Here is an 18069-nt window from a genome sequence, read left to right on the forward strand (position 1 = left end):
TAAGCAAATCCAATAACTTGTTCAAGCAATGTTTTGAACTCAACCAAATTTTCACTGGAAGTCTGGAGGAACATTGCCTAGTTTGGAAAGGAATTATGTCATACAAATGAAGTGCATCTCTTTTTTTATCACATTCTTTATTACAACATTATTTTTCAAAATAAAACAAGAATAATATTCGTTTACAGAAACAACACACTTTAACAAAGTTCAAACGAATTCTTCCAAAACTGAACAGAGTTTGAGAATCAGCTAGACTATATCGTATATCACAGTTAGAAAATTATTGGATGCCAGATATCAGAGCAAGGCATTCAATGCCAATCGATGGTGAAATTAGAAAACTCCGTATAATGTTATGTGATTTTGAAAATTTCTTATGAGAAACTACTTCATTTAATAAATGAAACCTTATTCAAGACCATTTCTTGAATAAGTTTGTGGTTTTTTTTTTTGCTGTATTAAATATTTTCAAAAGTCTAGACAGTAAATTCAGGTTAGATTGCTCTGAAAATTGTTACAGGAGCAAAAATTTGATAAACCAAATCAAGATACAATTTAATTTGGTTTAACTACTGATGAACTGGTGATTTTCAAAATACATGTACATGATGTGTATCAACTTTGGTGCTTAATTCTAGTATTATGATCACTGATGTAAAAATATTAATATTTTACTACAAACTGATTCCACTTTGATGCACGTTTCATTTAGACAGAGTGTTGGTGATTTTGCCGACTCAAGTTGAATTTCAGTGTGAAACTGACATTCTAATTGTAGAGAGAGAAAGCTCATCAAAGCACAAATTTTCTCTCATAAGAGTTCTGCTGTTTGGTGCAACACTGGTTACAACCAGTCAGAGAGGCAACTGTAAAAGCATTTTGGGTCTCATTAAGCACATCATCAGTGCAGTACAGCCTCATGATTTTGACTGCGTGCCTGAACCTCGGACTGGCTTACACGATCTTCCCGAGCTTGGCAGCAGAAAATCGAAAGGCTGCACTGCACTAATGGTGGGTCTAAATAGACCCGAAAAAAGTTTTTAGTTGCCTCCCTGACTGGTTGTAACTAGTGTAGAACCAAACAGTACAACTCGCTTGAGAGTAAATTTGTACTCAGATGAGTGTTTTCTCTCTATAATGAGAATATCAATTTAGTAAGACAATTTGACAAGCATTTGCTGAATCACCAACACTCTGAATAATATTTTGATTAATGATTGATTCTAGGAAGAAATCAAGTGACACATCATGTAGGGAAAGAGGATGACTTAAATTAAAGAAATTGTAAAGTTATGAAAACACCTAGTAAATCTACAATACAAAATATGTAGATCTTAACAACCAATGATGCGGCAACCTCTTATGTAATGATTTTAATCAAATTATTTGTTAAAATCTTTTTCACTAAAGAAGATTTGTTGCAATTTCATTCTTTTATGCTGGCTAACGAATTTCTATCAATATTCTCTTTCAATTATCTCTCTCTCTCTTCTAGATTCTGGCTGGGCTAAAAACGATTTTCTTTAGTAATTTGGTGGCTAAGTAATTTGGTCACTGTAAATAATCATTTATTTACATAAATTAGAATTTTTGATACCGAATAACTCAATTACAATTATCGCCATGATAGGAGAGGAGAAAATGTAAGTAAAGTCTCATTGAACATCTAAGGTTGTAACATCTAATGAAAATTATTACACAAAAGAATATGTTCCCAGCCTTTTCGAACTTAAAACTTACAATCAGACCATTACAACTCGAAAATCGTTGTAACTGGCAGAACCCATCTTGTTAATTGGAACAATTTTGCATCTATACTTCCAAATATTTCTACCTAATTTGTACCTCAGTGATTCAGTTACTCTAAGGCTTGAACTGCGTGTGTTGAAGGATATTGTGAGAGCTTAAAAAAATTCAATAGAGGACGAGAAGAACATCCAATACTATCCATCCTTGCAGAATAAAAATTGACTGATGTAAATTTAAAATAATTTTTCACGAGTTGAATTTTGCCTGGTTTTATGGTAATAGGTTAAATACTTATTTTCAAAAAATTGTATTATTGAAGTCAAAATATTTTAACTTCATCTTGGTAACCTGGCGTTTGATGTTATTACAGACATCATTGTTCAATTAAAAATATTTACACAATCGACTTTTAAGAAATTTTAAGTTTCTAAATGGACTTCCTTTTGCAATAAGGAAGAACTGTTTCTGACTCATTTTAGAAACAATGCAAGTGCCATCAGTTTCCAATGGTCGATGAAAGCTCTTACAGATGAGCCAAAAATGGTAGTTCCTTATCGCACAATTAGGTCCAACTCATCGTATTAATTTCTAAATATCTAGATCTGAATATGTTCAGAGATAGAGAGCCCAGGGTTTTCATGAGCAACAACTTAAATGCACTAGATCTCGATGTGATAATACATAATTTTTGGAACTATCATCAACACAAAGGCATTGCGGATATGTTAATACTAATAAGACACAAAAACTAGATTGGTGCACAGTCATAGGTACGTATCATAAAACTAAATGAATACGTTAGAAAGTATGCAAGTTGAACATAGAATAATTTGCACAATAAGGGTTGAAACCTATGAGTGTAAAACCTAAACCTAAGAGGGTCATTATTTTAACAGGAGATGAAAGAAAATATTGAATATGCCATATTTTAAAATTTATTCTCACTCTTAAGATTTCTTTGGAATAATCCAATGGCATTGTTTTTAATCGGTTTTAAGAAAACGCGAAGCATGAAGTGAAAAATATTAGTAGGTTTCCAAAAAGTAATTCTGCCACTGCCGCATACCTAAGCTGTCAGAAGACGTTTGGCACTATCTGAATTTAAATTCAACTGAAACTCAATTGTTATTTGAAACTTGATTGAATGATATCACCATTACTATCCTACATTTTTGAAGAGTTACAATTTTATTGAATTATATCAATGGGGTCAAATGCGTACTTCAGATTGTTTTATGTTTTTTTTTGTGATAGCAAAAAGTTTCTATTGGAATTTTTTGAAAGTTTTCTTCCATTAATCTAAAAGAAAACCCCATAAAATTGCAAGGAAACATTTTCATTAATTTTCCTTAAACAAAATAAAACATAATTAGGGATTTTAACACGTTTCAATTGAGATAAATGCATGTTTTACACTTAGTCATCAATATACTAGAATTAAGTGAAAAACATGAACACTATATTCAGAGGAATCAATACAGTAAATGCAGCACTGCCATGGACAAGACCTTTGACTACAAATCTTAAATGGAAAAACAGAACGTATACAAATACCGTGCATCCAGTATGTTTGAAGACAAGTTAAAGAGCTATCTTCACATTATTCAACGCTTTTGTTATCTATCACTGCTTTTGTCGTATTTAAAAGGATGATGAAGTTTCAACTGTACATATGTTTGAACTTGAGAGGAAATGTTAGAATAAAAAATTTCAAGACTTAATTGTAAATGAAGGTCACAATTCCAGAAATCTCTTACTCACCAGTAAAATATAACATTAAATTCTTTTTGGTACAAGAGCTATACAATACACGCTCTTGATACTATCAGAGTTACATTGAATTCAAATGATTCGTAACCCAGAAAGCCTCTCACCAAACTGATGCCTCTTTACCCTGCTGTGAGATAATTCCAAGAAAACAATTTTCAAGGAACAAGAGAGGCACAAAACTAAAAACTACATAATAAGAGATCACCATTTAAGGACAAGTATCTTTCATTGTTTGTACAAAATTATAGTGACAAATGCGGACTCAAATCGGGAAAAATGGAACGTCAGACATGGTATAAATACGAAATTATGACATTTCCTGCTCTTCAAAATTTTGCAAACCAAACGGCAACTACTAAAAGACAGTTTTACGGAGAGAGCCTTATTATTTTGGAATTGGTGCTTACTTAGCCTTTAAGATACCAAGTTAAGATTTGATGCGCACACCCCACAAATCAGCTTATGAAAGAGAGGGATGCCTCAAGAGCACTTCAAGTCAATTCAGCACAATTCAGCCATATGCCTGTCCACTTTTGAAAATATGCTGAAGTTATAGTTCATACTTTCCTTGATAGGCAGTGTACATCAGAAGTCTAATTTCATCATTTGATAAAAAAAGTGCACAGCCACATGATGAGTATACTTGTCCGTGGTTTAGGAGGTGCGCAAATTGATGGACGGCTTTATTCATCCGGGGTATTTAAAGGGCACATTTACAAAGTATATTTACTATGCATCAGTATACATATTTCCCTAATTGAAGTACAAGATGATTTAAAAATAAATCAATTGATAGCTATGCTTAAAGAGAGACAATATAACATGGGAAATAGCTAAATCTTAGGCGTAGTAAAAAGTAAAAAGTTATTTTACTTTTGAATGCTGAAAATATTTATGATAATCAATAATTTATTACTTTGGTACTTCATTTACACTAAAAAAAAGTTTTGGTAACAGTACAATAACAGAAACTTAAAAAAAGAAGCTGATGAGACCTTTGCTCACACAAATGCTCAAGGTCTAGGTAATTAGATTATCACATGCTATGACACCAAAAATGTTTAGCATCTGAAAACAGTCCTTTGAAAATGCCTAAATAATCAATAACTGTTCATTCTCTTTCGGAAAATCATTCAAGATTTTTCTCTAAGAGAAATGAAATGAGAAATTTTGGCATAAAGCCCATGATGAGAAAAGTGTTAGTTGAAATCCTTTCTGCAAACTAAAAGTTTCGTATAATGGTTTCCAACTTGGATTGAAAACTAATCCTAAGAATACATTACTTTTTGACGCACAAAAATCATATTGTTGAATAGAAAAAAAAAAGAAACAATTTCAAAACATACAGTGAATGAATTTCATTTCTTAGGAGAGAAATGTTACACAGCTCTTTGAGCATATCATTTTTGGAAGTTTTTGAAGACCAACAGAAACATCCGAAAATTTTAAAAACTAAAGGAAAATTTTACTTTTGTTGCAAAATGCAAATTAAAATTCAGCAACGTGTAATGTAAGATGAAAGTGAGGGTATTTGGTAGTTTAGACTACTGATGTACCTTCGAGTTTTTCAGTAACTTTCATTATGTTTCTTTGTTTATTAATCAGCTATGTATTCTGACTAAGTGACTTCCTTTTGAATTTCTTTCTTTAGATTTTGGATCAAACCTAAAATTAACATAAGTTTTGTCAGAGAAAAAAGAGGGTGATTCAAGTTGTGGTACAGGTTAGGTGCTGGAAGAAGAAGAAGAAAAAAAAAACCAGACTGGAAAGTGAACAATTTCCTGAGAATTTTCATTGATTTTCTAGGCAAAAAAGTTTATACCAGAGCATAAAAGCACATAAACTAGATCTGTTTGAGGCAACTTAAATTAGCTGATAAACCTCCAATGCAGAGGAGTTTTTCTGATCTGGAGCAAACCTGAGTGCAACTAATGGAAGTTTTGTAGAATGGAAAAAAGTCAGAAAAAAAACTCAATATCTCGATTATGCTAAGCATAAAAGGCTAGCACTTAAATTGTTAAAGGACATTTTTGGGAAAACTGAAGTATGTTCGGTCTTCATAGTATTGTTGGTAAATTGGTACATATTACTGGTATAATAAGGAAAAGGTGATAGAAGTTGAATTAAAAACCAAAATCTGGTAAAAAAAAAAAAAAAAAAAAAAAAAAGATAAAAAAAGTTAACTGCACAACTATAATCCACTAAGACTTACTGACCAGAGGTGCAGAAATTTCTTTGCCTTCACATTTTTTGAAGCAGCCTCCACATATTTTGAAGCTGCCTTCACAGTGTTGTCCACTCAAGACTGCGCATTTCATAATTTTTTTTGCATAAAAGCGCGTGTTTTCCACAGTTTTCTTGGTAGATAATAAAAGGCTCAGCAATTTTCTTTTCAAAAAAATAATAGTTTTCTTCACAAAAAGTAGCGCTACCTTCATACTTCTCCCGCAAAGAGCCTGCGACCTGCAGGATTAGAACTTTCTGCACCCCTGCTTCTGACCTAAGCAGAAAGTTGTATTAAGATTCCAGCATCCCTTAGTAAGGTTTGAAATCCTAAAAACATTTAATTAACTTGCAGTTCAATTTCAAAAATGGAACAGTTGAAATGAATTAACTGTTGAAAAAAGTTGAAAAGAAAAGGAAATAACTTACAAGGAGATGATTCTCAGTACATGTTGAAGATGCAACAGTTTACTCCATACGAAATGCAAATCAAATCTGGAAAATGAGGATGTTTCGACATTACCTCTGATCGGGAGGGAATCTTCGTAGATAATACATCAGCATAGCAGTTGCAGCCATCATGAAAAAAAGTGATGAATCAGAGAAACTGTCATTTAGTCCAAGGGACAGCCACTCATACCAGTTGATTTGGAAAATCCCTAACGTGAGCCAACTTAACCAATTGATCTGAAAATTTTAAGAAATATATTTCAAACCAGGGTTTAAAAATTAAAAGGGATGACATTATGGGTTCATGAAGGGCTCCTGACATCAAGTGCCTTTTGCTGCCAATTACTGACTGTTGTAAATCCTGAGAGAGCCATTTGTTTTTGCAGTGTCTGGGAAGGAGAAAAATACCAAAGATAATATTGATGACCAAAATGCAAAACCATGTACCTCCTTTGCGGTGTTTCAAAATCTCTGCTCCTGTTTAATTTTTTCAGAAAGGAAAGCTGACATAATGGCCTGAAATTTACACAGAATATTTCTCTAACAGAGAAGAAAAATCAAGAAAGTTTTTGATTATTTACGATAACTAGTTGTCCGACAAAAAAATAAAATATGACAGGATGCCTGCGGCGTCGCAAACGGAAAAAAGTTGTTTAGCACTTTGGCCATCGAGATTAATTGCAAGTGACAGTACAGCAGAAAACCTATGTTAAAGATAGCGAATGTGTTCTGTCATTTTTCATTTGAGACAACCTGAATGAGACACTGCATGTAAAGTTTCCCGATACTGTTAGTTTAATTTCTAATCCTCCACACACTTAGCACCACAGGGAAAGAAATAGAGACAGCAATGTTTTGAAGAGGCTTGAAAGAGATGAATGATTAAAAAGTGAAACAAGATGAAGGACGCATCAAAACACTGACCTCTTGTAAGTATTTCCAACTGAAAAATAGAGACAGTTTCATCAGTGCAAGCGTGGCTGGAATTTTGGCATCAGGACTGGTTTCAGCTGCCATGTCATAGCATCTTTTGGCAAGATGAAGATCCTGAAATTGGATGAATATCATTCAGGATGCAGAGATATTTGGTAAAAGTAAAAAAAAGAATGCAAAATTTATTGACCGATTCAATCAGGTGTCAAAGGGTTATTATTAAAGTAAAAAATACATATGGAGGTCCATAAAATTTTACGTAATATACAGATTATAATATTATTGTACATTATTATACTAAATATACATATACGAACATTCTTTCATCATTGAGATTGGTCCCTGAAATTTCCATGAAAATAGGTGCAAAAGTTTTAAAGAGAAAATTGAAATAGTGATTATTGTGATGTTCAGGAACATAGTGTCTACGCATACGTGGTGCCTGTGATACTTTGGCCGGAAGGTGACAACATAAGATATATTTCAAACAGAAATTTTTGTTATAAATGTATTTGTAGTCAATCCTGTTAGTTCGAAATGATAGGTTATTAAAGAGACTATAAACATCATGCAGCAACTTCTTTAAGCTACTTCTCTACAGTGCTTTGGTAAGATAAAATGTAGCATTGACGCACCTTATTCATTCCTAGACCTTGTTCATGCATGTATCCCAAGTTGAACATGGCCTGTGCATTGTGTTGTGAGTCGGAGGCCAGCTTGTAATGGAGAGCTGCTGTTTCATAATCAACTCCTGTTCCTAAGCCATAGTAGTAGTAGTCTCCGAGTTTTACCTGAGCTGTTGAATACCCTTGAGCAGCTGCTCTGCTCCAGTACATCAAGGCCCGAGCGTAGGTTTCCCGTTCTTCCTGCCATAGAGATACTTCCCCTGAAGAAACAAAACAAGATGATTACAAATATGACACAAACCAAACAAGTTTTATTCTCAAATTTCATATTTTTGTATACCCATGAGACCAATTCATTTAAAATATGCGCAACATTAGGCTTAAATCCTATCATTGAAAAAGATATTAATTATAGATTAGTCAGACTGATCAATACAATTTCAATCAATTTTTTATTTTAAGGAGAGCGTTTCTTTGCTTTTTGATGTTTTAAAGTGGACAGTTAGGAAAAAAGAGGAAATTAAGCACTGCAATAATAATGTTTTCTCATCAACATTTCAAACACAGTACAGGGGAGACATTGGAAGTTTCCGGACTCAATTCACAAGCAAGGAATTGGCATTTCTAAGTTCCAAATTTCTTTCAGAGCTTGTCAAAAAAATTAACGTTAACTGAGATCAAATATGGCAATAAAATAATCTCTATTAAAGAAAGAGGAGTATCATTTTATACCTAAAGTTTAGTTTCTGTAGTCAGTTTGACTTACATTGATTTTGGTGTTTATAAACTCTGGAGCTAATTTAGTAGGGTTTTTTCAATAGTACTTAAATATAATTGAGGCAAGTCACGACTACACATTAAGTCCTGACTGGCCGATGGTGTGGTTTGGACTCTCGCAGGTGTTGCATTTTCACGTAAGTCAGATACAATTTAGCCCCTGAACACAAAAGATGCACACCTTTTCTTTTTTTTCTTTCTTTTTTTTTTTTTTTGATTTTTTTCTCACACAAAATTTGATTTAAAACATGTTGAACAACATGCTTTGCAATACTTAGTAGAGTATTTCGAATAAATGGACTGTTTCAAAACGTTATTACAATTTAATACGGAGATAGAGAGACAGTTAAAGCGGACTGTTGAGCGGAGAGACAGTTAGTATAACACAGTCCGCTTTGAAAAACAAACAAACTTACTTCTATCCAGCAGAAACGCAGCATTGCTTTGAGCAACTTCATAACCTAACTCAGATAGGAAAGCATATCCAACAAATGCTTCATTGATATGACCCTCTCGGTATTTAGCATGAGAAATCATTAACTTCTTGGCCCATCTTCCACGTTCAGCAACATTTTTGAAAAGCTATAAGAAAAATTAATAATTTAGCAAGAAAATTCAACCAGAAAACATGGTGACAAATAATTTTCCGAGCTAAAAATTTTTTTTTCTTTGTATCGAGCAGACTCTTGTGCGTGTTTTTCTAGATTGCTAAGAATCTGTTATGCCTAATGCAAATCCCTGAGCTAAGTGAGCTTCTTAAAGGACTAGTTCTTGCACTCTCCAGTCTTTTCTTGTGAGATTTAACTCTCTCTCTTTCTCTCTAACAATTTTAATGGACCACTAGACAATGAACATGCTTAGCATAATTTGAAAAGCTTTGAACATTATGGCTTTTTCTTTGTATGGAGTACAGAAAACAAATTTACAGCAAAATAGACTGTCTTGACTGTTACAGACTTGATGTCATTCTTCTCTTTTTAATTGGTAAACTAATCGTCGTAATTTCTTTTGACTTTTTGTGATTGTTTTTATCTACTTGAATATTGTTCTTTGAGTATCTCAAGAGATAAAGTTGGCTTTTTCTTCTTTGAAAAAATAAACTAAAGCAAGATTTCAGATCAAAATATTTGGTTCCAAACTTCAACCATTGACATACAATGGACTCCTTACCTCTGAGGCAGTGGAACATGATCTGAGCATCCCTGTTCCTGTTGCGTGCATCTGAGCAAGATTATAAAATGCCAAAACATGGCCAGACTGAGAGGCTTGAGTAAAGTATTTATTTGCCAGTTCATAATCACGTGGAGTACCAAGGCCATCTAGAAAAGGCAAATTCAACATAGCTAACATAGAAATGGGAAGTAACAAGAGATATGAGGACTGAGGGGACAAGGGAAAAGGGATGAAAAAAAAGACAAATGAATGGGCAAACAATGGAGTGTACCTATCTTAATGAGGAAGATAGATGAGGAGACAAGAAATAAGGCTTAACCTAGGAAACATGCAATACATACAAGTGAAATTGTACGAGGACTGTTGCATAAGCTGCTTTGGGCTGATTACCGAAATACGCGAAATTCTCAATTACATATTCGAAATCAGCTGAACTACATGATGCCTCTGAGCTACATTCCGATGATTTAAACGGTCTTTTTAAAAATTCGTACCAACAGCACGTAAGAATTTCAGGGGTCTCTACCAATTACAGGGGAGAGTGCCTTCTTCAGTAGATACTGGTTATTTTCTTTTTAATGAAATCGATGGAACTCAGGGTTACCAGTTTGCAAGAACCACTACTGTTTATGATATACTATTGCTCCAAACAACATCGCTCAAAAATTTTCATTTTAAAGTTGACTGCTAGAAAATTTTTTTGATGTATTGTATTCCTGTAAAAATTTGCTTAATTGCTAAATTTTAAATATCCACTTTCAATAGCACTGAGAATAGGCTGATACATGAAACGTCTGTGTGCCTACAATTTAATATACTTTAACATTTTAACAAGTTACCATTTTTTTTTTCACTTAACTGCGACATTAAAAGCTAAAAAAGCTTCAAGATCTGTCATTTAACAGAAATAACTCCTGATCTAATTAGAGATTTGTCATAAAGATCTTTCAATTGGTTGTCATTGATTGGGACGAGGATCAGGTCACCTAATCAAAGAGGATGAGAGAAATTAATCAATTTTTTCGTCGAAAAAAAAACACATTCTAAAAACTTACTGAAATACATGACTCCTAATTGGAGCTGCCCATCAACCCAGCCTTGCTCGGCAGCCTGAGTGAAGAAATGAAGCGCCTTGCTGTAGTCTTTTTCGACCCCTTGTCCTTGGAGATACATTAGCCCTAAGCCAGCTTGACCAACTGGATTATTCATCTCAGCAGCTTGTTTGAAATACATGAAAGCTGTCAAGTTGTCTTGCTTGATGTTATCGCCATTCCCTTCCATGTAAATCTTGGAGGTAAAATTAGATAAGGAATATTAAATAAAATTGAGCTATTATTTAAAAAGTAAGAAGAATAAAAGAAGGAATAAGACACAAGAAAAAAAATACTAATGTTAATTTGGGTTTATACGGGAATGTTGAAGGTTGAGAGTATCTTTTCATGATTAACGGAATAGTGGTGCACATAGCTGTACAGCATATTACATGTTGGTTGTCTTACAGATGGATTGCATTTTGCAAGAAGGAACCACTAGCATTGCAATGTTGCTAAGATTGTGCAACTTCTTTTGTCTGGGAGGAAAATCCCGTTTATCCATTAATAGTTTCTATTTTACTCACTAAAAACTGTAAATTTAAGACAAAAATTACCATCTGAATTTCATAGTTTTTCACGATTTCCGCAATTTTATTGCAAAAGATGAAGTTGCACAATCTTAGCATAATTGCAATGCTAGTGGTTCCTTTTTGCAAAATGCAATCCAGATAATACTAGATAATTTTATACAAAACCTTAAATGCTCACTGTTTAGTGCGAAAAGTCAAGGGAAAACTCTTTGTAGCCTTGAAATTTCTACAACTTTTGAGATTGTTTCAGAAATGAAAGGTAGCGCGCCCTAATCAGATAGATTTCTAAGTAAAATTGTTGGACATAATACATGGTAAAATGTAGGAATCGTTTTGAGACCAGTTGATACCTTTGGGCTACAAAAAGCTAAATGGTAAAGTGAAAAGTTGAAACTTACTTTGCCTAGAAATGCAAGGGCGATAGCATTGCCTGATTCAGCTGCCATAGAGAAAAAGTGAACAGCTTTCTGTAAGTCTAGTGGGACTCCACGGCCACCCTGATAGTGTAACTGGCCGAGAACAACCTTGAAAAAAAAAATTAAATAATTTCAGAGGAGACAAGGCAAAGGTAGAAAGATGTGGGTACGCAAGAGCTTGCATTGTTAATTTGTCCCCTGTTTGCCTTCATTTGAGTGCATCAAACCGTATGTGAGTACCACACTTCGTTATATTGTCAAAAAAGTTTTGAGGCTATGTGGGTATTTGTGGAAGCCTCACAGAATTTGCAAATCCCAAGACGCAAAAACATTTTTCAATTCACAGTTTTGACAGACAAATCAACAGATTTTCTTTTCAAGAAACTAATAACTATTGACGAAAACATTTTTAAATGCAAATCAGGGGTGCAGTATAAGAAAAAGTAACAATTATGAAATGGAGCCAGACTTACTTGTGCTTTGACATCTCCTTTTTCAGCAAGCAACTGGTAATACTCAACAAGATCATTTTCTATCATGCCTGTATTATAGCCAACATTCTCTGCTTCTTCAATCAATCTAACTCGCTGAATTGTGGGGCCACCCGAAAGAGAGACATCGCTAGCCACTGTAAGCAAAATATGGGTGAAAATAGAATTCATTAAAACTGCAGAGAAACAATTTAACAAACTGTAAATAGAAGATGATGTATTTATGTGTGAAAGATTATTCAAAGCAATGTAACTAAGAGAATATTTTATTGTATTGTTCTAAACACTTTTGAGGATGGAATTTGCATAGCTTTAGGAAATAAAAAACATTAGTAATTATAATGATAATCTTAAACTGATTATTACGTGCCTTGGAAATATACTGATTTAGAGGGCTACATTATTCTTGCGATATTCGCTGCATTGATTAGCCATAGTTAAGATATATTGAATAATTGATTTGCGACCAATGGTTGGTTTGATGATTCAAACCAAAACACACAAACATAACATCTTATCGAAATCATGTCAGAGTTACTTTTTTTAATACATTCGAAACTTTTCGTTAAAAGGTAATAAATCAATTAATGGCTCATCAAACACGAGAAATATTACTTGCAAAGAACATCTGGACACATTTTACCACCTTGGCAAGAATACAAAAAGGTTAAGTCTAGAGTTGTGCGATTAATCGAACATTAATCGTAATTGCGATTAATTTTTTAATTGTAATTGTAAGCAAATTGAAAAATTAATCATAATTGAGTCGAATAATTTTACTTCATGAGATTTTGAATTTCCCGAAGCCTTTGTTCAGATTTGAGTCACTAGCAGGCTGCTGCTAGCTTCTAGCGGTAAAAAATCGCAATAAATATAGTGCCAATCCTGTGGACAAATCCACAAGAGGGTGTTCCATTTTACTTTGGATGGAAAAAGCTAGCAGTACATCAAATTTAAAAAAAAAAAATAATAATAAGATGTTTGCGGGTGGACCGACGTACCCTGTTGCGAATTTTACGAGATTAATTTTAACTTTCTACCTTGTGCTATGTGTTTATTTTCTTTTCTCTCAGAATCAAAAAGTAGGAAATGTCAAGATTATTGTGGGCTGAACGGATCTTTTGGAAGGAAAAACAATGAGTCAAACTTAGGAAAAAGAAGAAAAAAAATATTTAAGGAAAAGAATGAGCTTTCGCAGTCTTATGAAAAATCCTTCAAGAATGCAGTTACTTTAACTTTATATTTGGTCACATTACTTAAGAAAAATAAAGATGACAAAAATTCGATCATTTACCCAATTTTAATCGTAATCAAGATCGTAGTCGCAATTAATTTCATTGATCGTAATCGAATTAAAAAATCCTTAATCGCACAGCGCTAGTTAAGTCTGTTCACATTTGAACCATTAAAACTGTAATATAAAACTAAGATGCAGCCACAAAATCAGTTAGTTATCTATTAATGTTATGAATCAAAAGAAAATAAGAAAACAGGTATGTTTCTTCTGCTCTGAATGCCTGAGAATTATTCACTAAAAATTTCAGGCACATCTCAAAATATATTCAGTGGAGACAGTTTTTTTTTTGCATGAACTTCGAGTTGATTTGCCACTTGTAGTAGAAATAGACCATAGACTTGACTCTCTCCCTAGTGATAAAACATCTAAAATATATCTTCACAAACCTTTATTAGACACCAGACGATAAAAATCTAAGGCCCTCTCACAACTGCTATGTACTGTAGCACCAGACCAGTAGCGATACCCCAAGGCCATACGAGCCCATGTGTTCCCTCCAAGAGCAGCGAATGTATAGTGGACTAAAGCCTTTGCTTGATCAGCTTGAATACCAATACCAGAAGCATAAAGAAAACCGAGCGTCTGAAAAATTTAAAACAAATAAAAATAATTAAATAGAATTGGAATTATTTTTAAAATAATTTTAAAATTTTACTTGAAAAATTGCTCCATAATACTTTGTTGTCCATAGACTCCACAGTTATAAACTTGAGTACGACAGGAGTCTTCCTTCTAGAGAGAGGAAAATAGGTATTAAAACATATAATTAAAAATAGGCAAGTTTAAAAAAGGAGGGAGTAAAAATCAAAGACTTTTTCCTGATTCTTCTGTACATCATCTGATTGGCTACGCCCAAATTGATTACATGATTGAAATAAAAAATGTTTCAATGTAGAGGAATAAATAAGTGCCAGTCATGACACCTTGTCTGTTGGATTTGAGAACCTTGTTAGTCCTCTTGCTTGTCTCAGGAGTGAAAAGATCAAATACTTTTTGATGATCAGTTTGCCATCTCTTTTGCGGAGCAAGATCAAAAGTAACTAGTTATAGTGAGCATCTTTATGGCAGAGACGAGAGACATAATGATTTCACCTTCCAGATTACTCATGCTGCAAAATTGACCGGCTGCTTAAAGACTAAAACATGTTTGATACTGCGAGAGAAGAAGACATGAAAAAAGCGTACCATTTGCGCGAAAGGAACATTTTGAGCTGCAACCTCCTCAAAGATTTTTCTGGCTTCGGTCACATTTTGCTTCATGTGGGCACCAAATAATTTTGACCACCCAATCTGTAACTTTGCATTAATGTTGCCTAAATTTGCAGCATCCTCCAATATCTTGAACACGTCTTGCATGGGTGGTTTGCGATTTTTTAATAGGACATGAGCTTCATTGAATAGGTCGTAGCCTGAAAGGAAAAAGGTTGTGGAACAAATAAGCAATTTAATAGGAACCAAACATTATTGTAAAATTATAGCCATTAGTCAAATTAATAGCTGAGAGAAGTAAAACAGATTATATTATGCACTTTTAATTATTGAAATTTACACATTTAATTTTTAAATTTTAACAATTGATACTCATACTTTAAAATCTTAATTTTTTAAAGTGTTATGAATAATAGTGTGTTCATTCAACGACTTATTTTGTAAAAACAGTTCTAATTTGTCCTGCAAAAATTTTCAGAGAAACTAAAATGTTACAATTTTTTCTCCAACCATGCAATCTTTTTTCTTAATTCATTTTTGGAAAGCGCAAAAAAAAAATAAAAATGATTGCATCTTTAAATTGTTCAAATGATCAAATTTTGGCTGAAACTACTGAACCATTCTTCATGACAAACCTTTTTTCTCTTCCTCCGAGGCATTTTCTAAATCTGGCTTATAATCCCGAAACACCAAAATGTCTGAATCGATATCCACTCCATCGTCGAAATCAACACTTCCGCTTTGTGATGATTCTTGGAGTTCTTTGTGTTCTTTAACAGCATTAATTGCGACATTAATAGCGTTTTGTGCTCTGTTGATCCATCTATCGAATGCACTGACATTTTCTTCTTCCTCCTCCGCGTTAGTTGAACTCTCACCATTGGAGTCAGGGAACCTGAGGAGGAAAACTTGTAGGTGAGAGCAATTCTTTCATACTTTGATAAATTGTGTGAAATATTAAAATTAAACTTAAGAGAGGTTAATCTTTATTTTTATCTTAGAGCACTACTAAATGCTCATGAAATTAGAGGAGCTTAAAGTCAATATGTTGCAAGTCTCACTTGTGCATTCTGCATTACAACCTTTCTCAGGAAATGGAAGATTAATGAAAAACAATTCAGAATTGATTCAAAGAAATATTTTACGAACATTACAGCTTTCAATATGCCTATCTATATCAAAACAAACCAAACCAATCTCATTATCAGCGCAGTTCGAAATTACCGATTGGAATCTTGAACAAGAAAACATAGTTTCAGTAAAGTTACCCAAAGTTTTGTTCTGTCAGGATGAAAACTCAACTTTACATCCTCTGTTAGTCCAAAAATTAATTAAACCTATTAACTAACTAAAATAAATTAACTACTGAGGAAAATGCTACTTGCAATAAGAGGAAGAGCCAATATTTAAACTCTGATCTTTTGACCCAACTTTCCTCTAAAAAATTTGACTTTGTATACTAAGTTCTCTCTACGTACTTAAAATATTTAAAACCAGACATGTTAGGGATACAGACCATTTTTAATCCCTCAATTTAAAATTCTCTCGTCACTCCAAAGCAGTGCCTTTTTTGTTTTTGCTCTTTATTAACACATTAGTTCATTAATATTGGGAATTTCTGTTTAAGCAATAACTCACCTACTATTAGACAGTCGGGCAGGGCTAGTTCCCTCGTCTGGATGAATATCAAACAACCTCATAAGCTTCCTAAGTGTATCAGCTTTAAACATTTCATCCAAGCTCTTTACATTCTGCCTAAGTAGGAGTGCTCGTATTCTGACGATCGAATTCAGCAAGTCCTCTTGCTCTGCTTCAGCGTCATCTAGCTCATCGTCTAGATCCTCGGGAGGCTCTGACTGAATTTCGTAGCGAATTTTCACCTGAGAACTTGCCTCTCCTTCGTCCTCGTCTTCGTTCCCGTCCACCTTCAGGTGTTTCGATATATGCTCATGGTCATCTACGGCTATGCAAGAGGCGAATAGGCATGATAAGAGCAGGATGAAAGGGAGGTTTCGCCAATTCATTACCACAACGTTTATGTGCAGGTCAGAGTTGCGGCTCCTAAAAAGTATACAAGTAATCAATAAATCATAGAAGTTTGGTATAAAGATTTGAGAAATAGTAGCATACTATCTACTTATACTTTTTTTTTACTATTATTTTTAATTCATCAATAAAACATTCACATAGTTACACCAGGAAACAGGAGAGAATCCTCCAAAAACACCTGCTTATTGGGAGGCCCCCTTTTTTAGTATAAAAAATACATCTTAATAAGAAAGCATAAAATAAAATAGAACAGGCCATCGGCATAACAGAATCTTAAGCAGAAAACAACAATGTAAAATATTCTGCAGCCAGGCTGGCAACCTTCAACATTATATTTTCTTTTTATTTCTTCTGGCGATCCTCAAGTACCAAGGTACACCTTTTTTTCTCTCTCTTTCTAATTTCAGTCTTTTTATTTCTACTTCCTTGCAATAGTTCAGATCCTTAGGTACTTAACATATTTTTGCTCTACTTTTAAAGTAATCGGAAAATTCTTATTAATGATATTACTAACATTGCCTAACAAAGTAAAAAAAAATTAATATTGAGCAGATGATAATCGAAAACTGGATTCAATATGCATATATTTACCAGCTAGCTTCGCACAAATGATGAAAATATGATTTCCTCCTGAGGAGATACCACTGTTGGAGAGAAATTGAGCCGTCGACTAAAAGACAGATTGCAACTTGTTGTGTAAGAAGGCAGACCTAAATCAAAATAGATATTTAATAGAAACTTACTGAAATGTGGAAATAATGACACTACTGCAAAGCATCAAGAACCTAGGTACTAGCAACTGATAAGTAACGTATTTACCCTGATTTCGCATCATATGTGTCGGCATTACTTCACCTTATATCATAATGTATGATTGTTGATATTCTTGTGCGCGCAATGATGTTGCAGCTCTCAGTCACTATAGGACAGCAGTAGCTGGCAAACAGAAAGCAAACGACTTTTAGAGGTGTCTTCAGCTTAGCTGACACTTTTTTACATTCCATTTACAAGCGACCACAATGCAGTTGTCCAATGGCAATCGTGGATTGACTTCACTCATGGTTGGGCTACAGTTAATCTTGGACAATTGGACGAAAATTGGACAATCTTGGTCACTATTGGACAATTGCATGGCAATTGCTTATACAAGCAGATAGTAAGCAAATGCCGCCTTACCTGATGACACGTCTGGGTTGTCTGACACAGGTGGCATACTAATGAGCAGGCTGAGTGCTGAAGAAATGATGGTAGAATAAGCAGAGTACCTCCATGAAAATAT

The 18069-nt window shown here is 33.9% G+C and overlaps 1 protein-coding gene across 2 annotated transcripts; it reads right to left on the reverse strand.

The window, feature by feature from the left end:
- Positions 1-118: 118 nt before the first annotated feature.
- On the reverse strand, positions 119-17500 carry LOC109038877 (protein sel-1 homolog 1; the record flags this gene model as incomplete). Of its 2 annotated transcripts, XR_011900105.1 has the most annotated exon segments (14): positions 119-5187; positions 6175-6432; positions 7120-7242; positions 7764-8014; positions 8948-9113; positions 9702-9850; positions 10760-10991; positions 11727-11852; positions 12218-12372; positions 13919-14114; positions 14718-14941; positions 15377-15636; positions 16380-16802; positions 17433-17500. XR_011900105.1 is itself a non-coding variant. In XM_072301896.1 (13 exon segments), coding segments are annotated over 13 exon segments (2541 nt in total), but the record flags the coding sequence as incomplete, so codon positions are not given.
- Positions 17501-18069: the final 569 nt, after the last annotated feature.

The sequence above is a fragment of the Bemisia tabaci genome, chromosome 1, assembly GCF_918797505.1.
Source record: "Bemisia tabaci chromosome 1, PGI_BMITA_v3".
NCBI lineage: Eukaryota > Metazoa > Arthropoda > Insecta > Hemiptera > Aleyrodidae > Bemisia > Bemisia tabaci.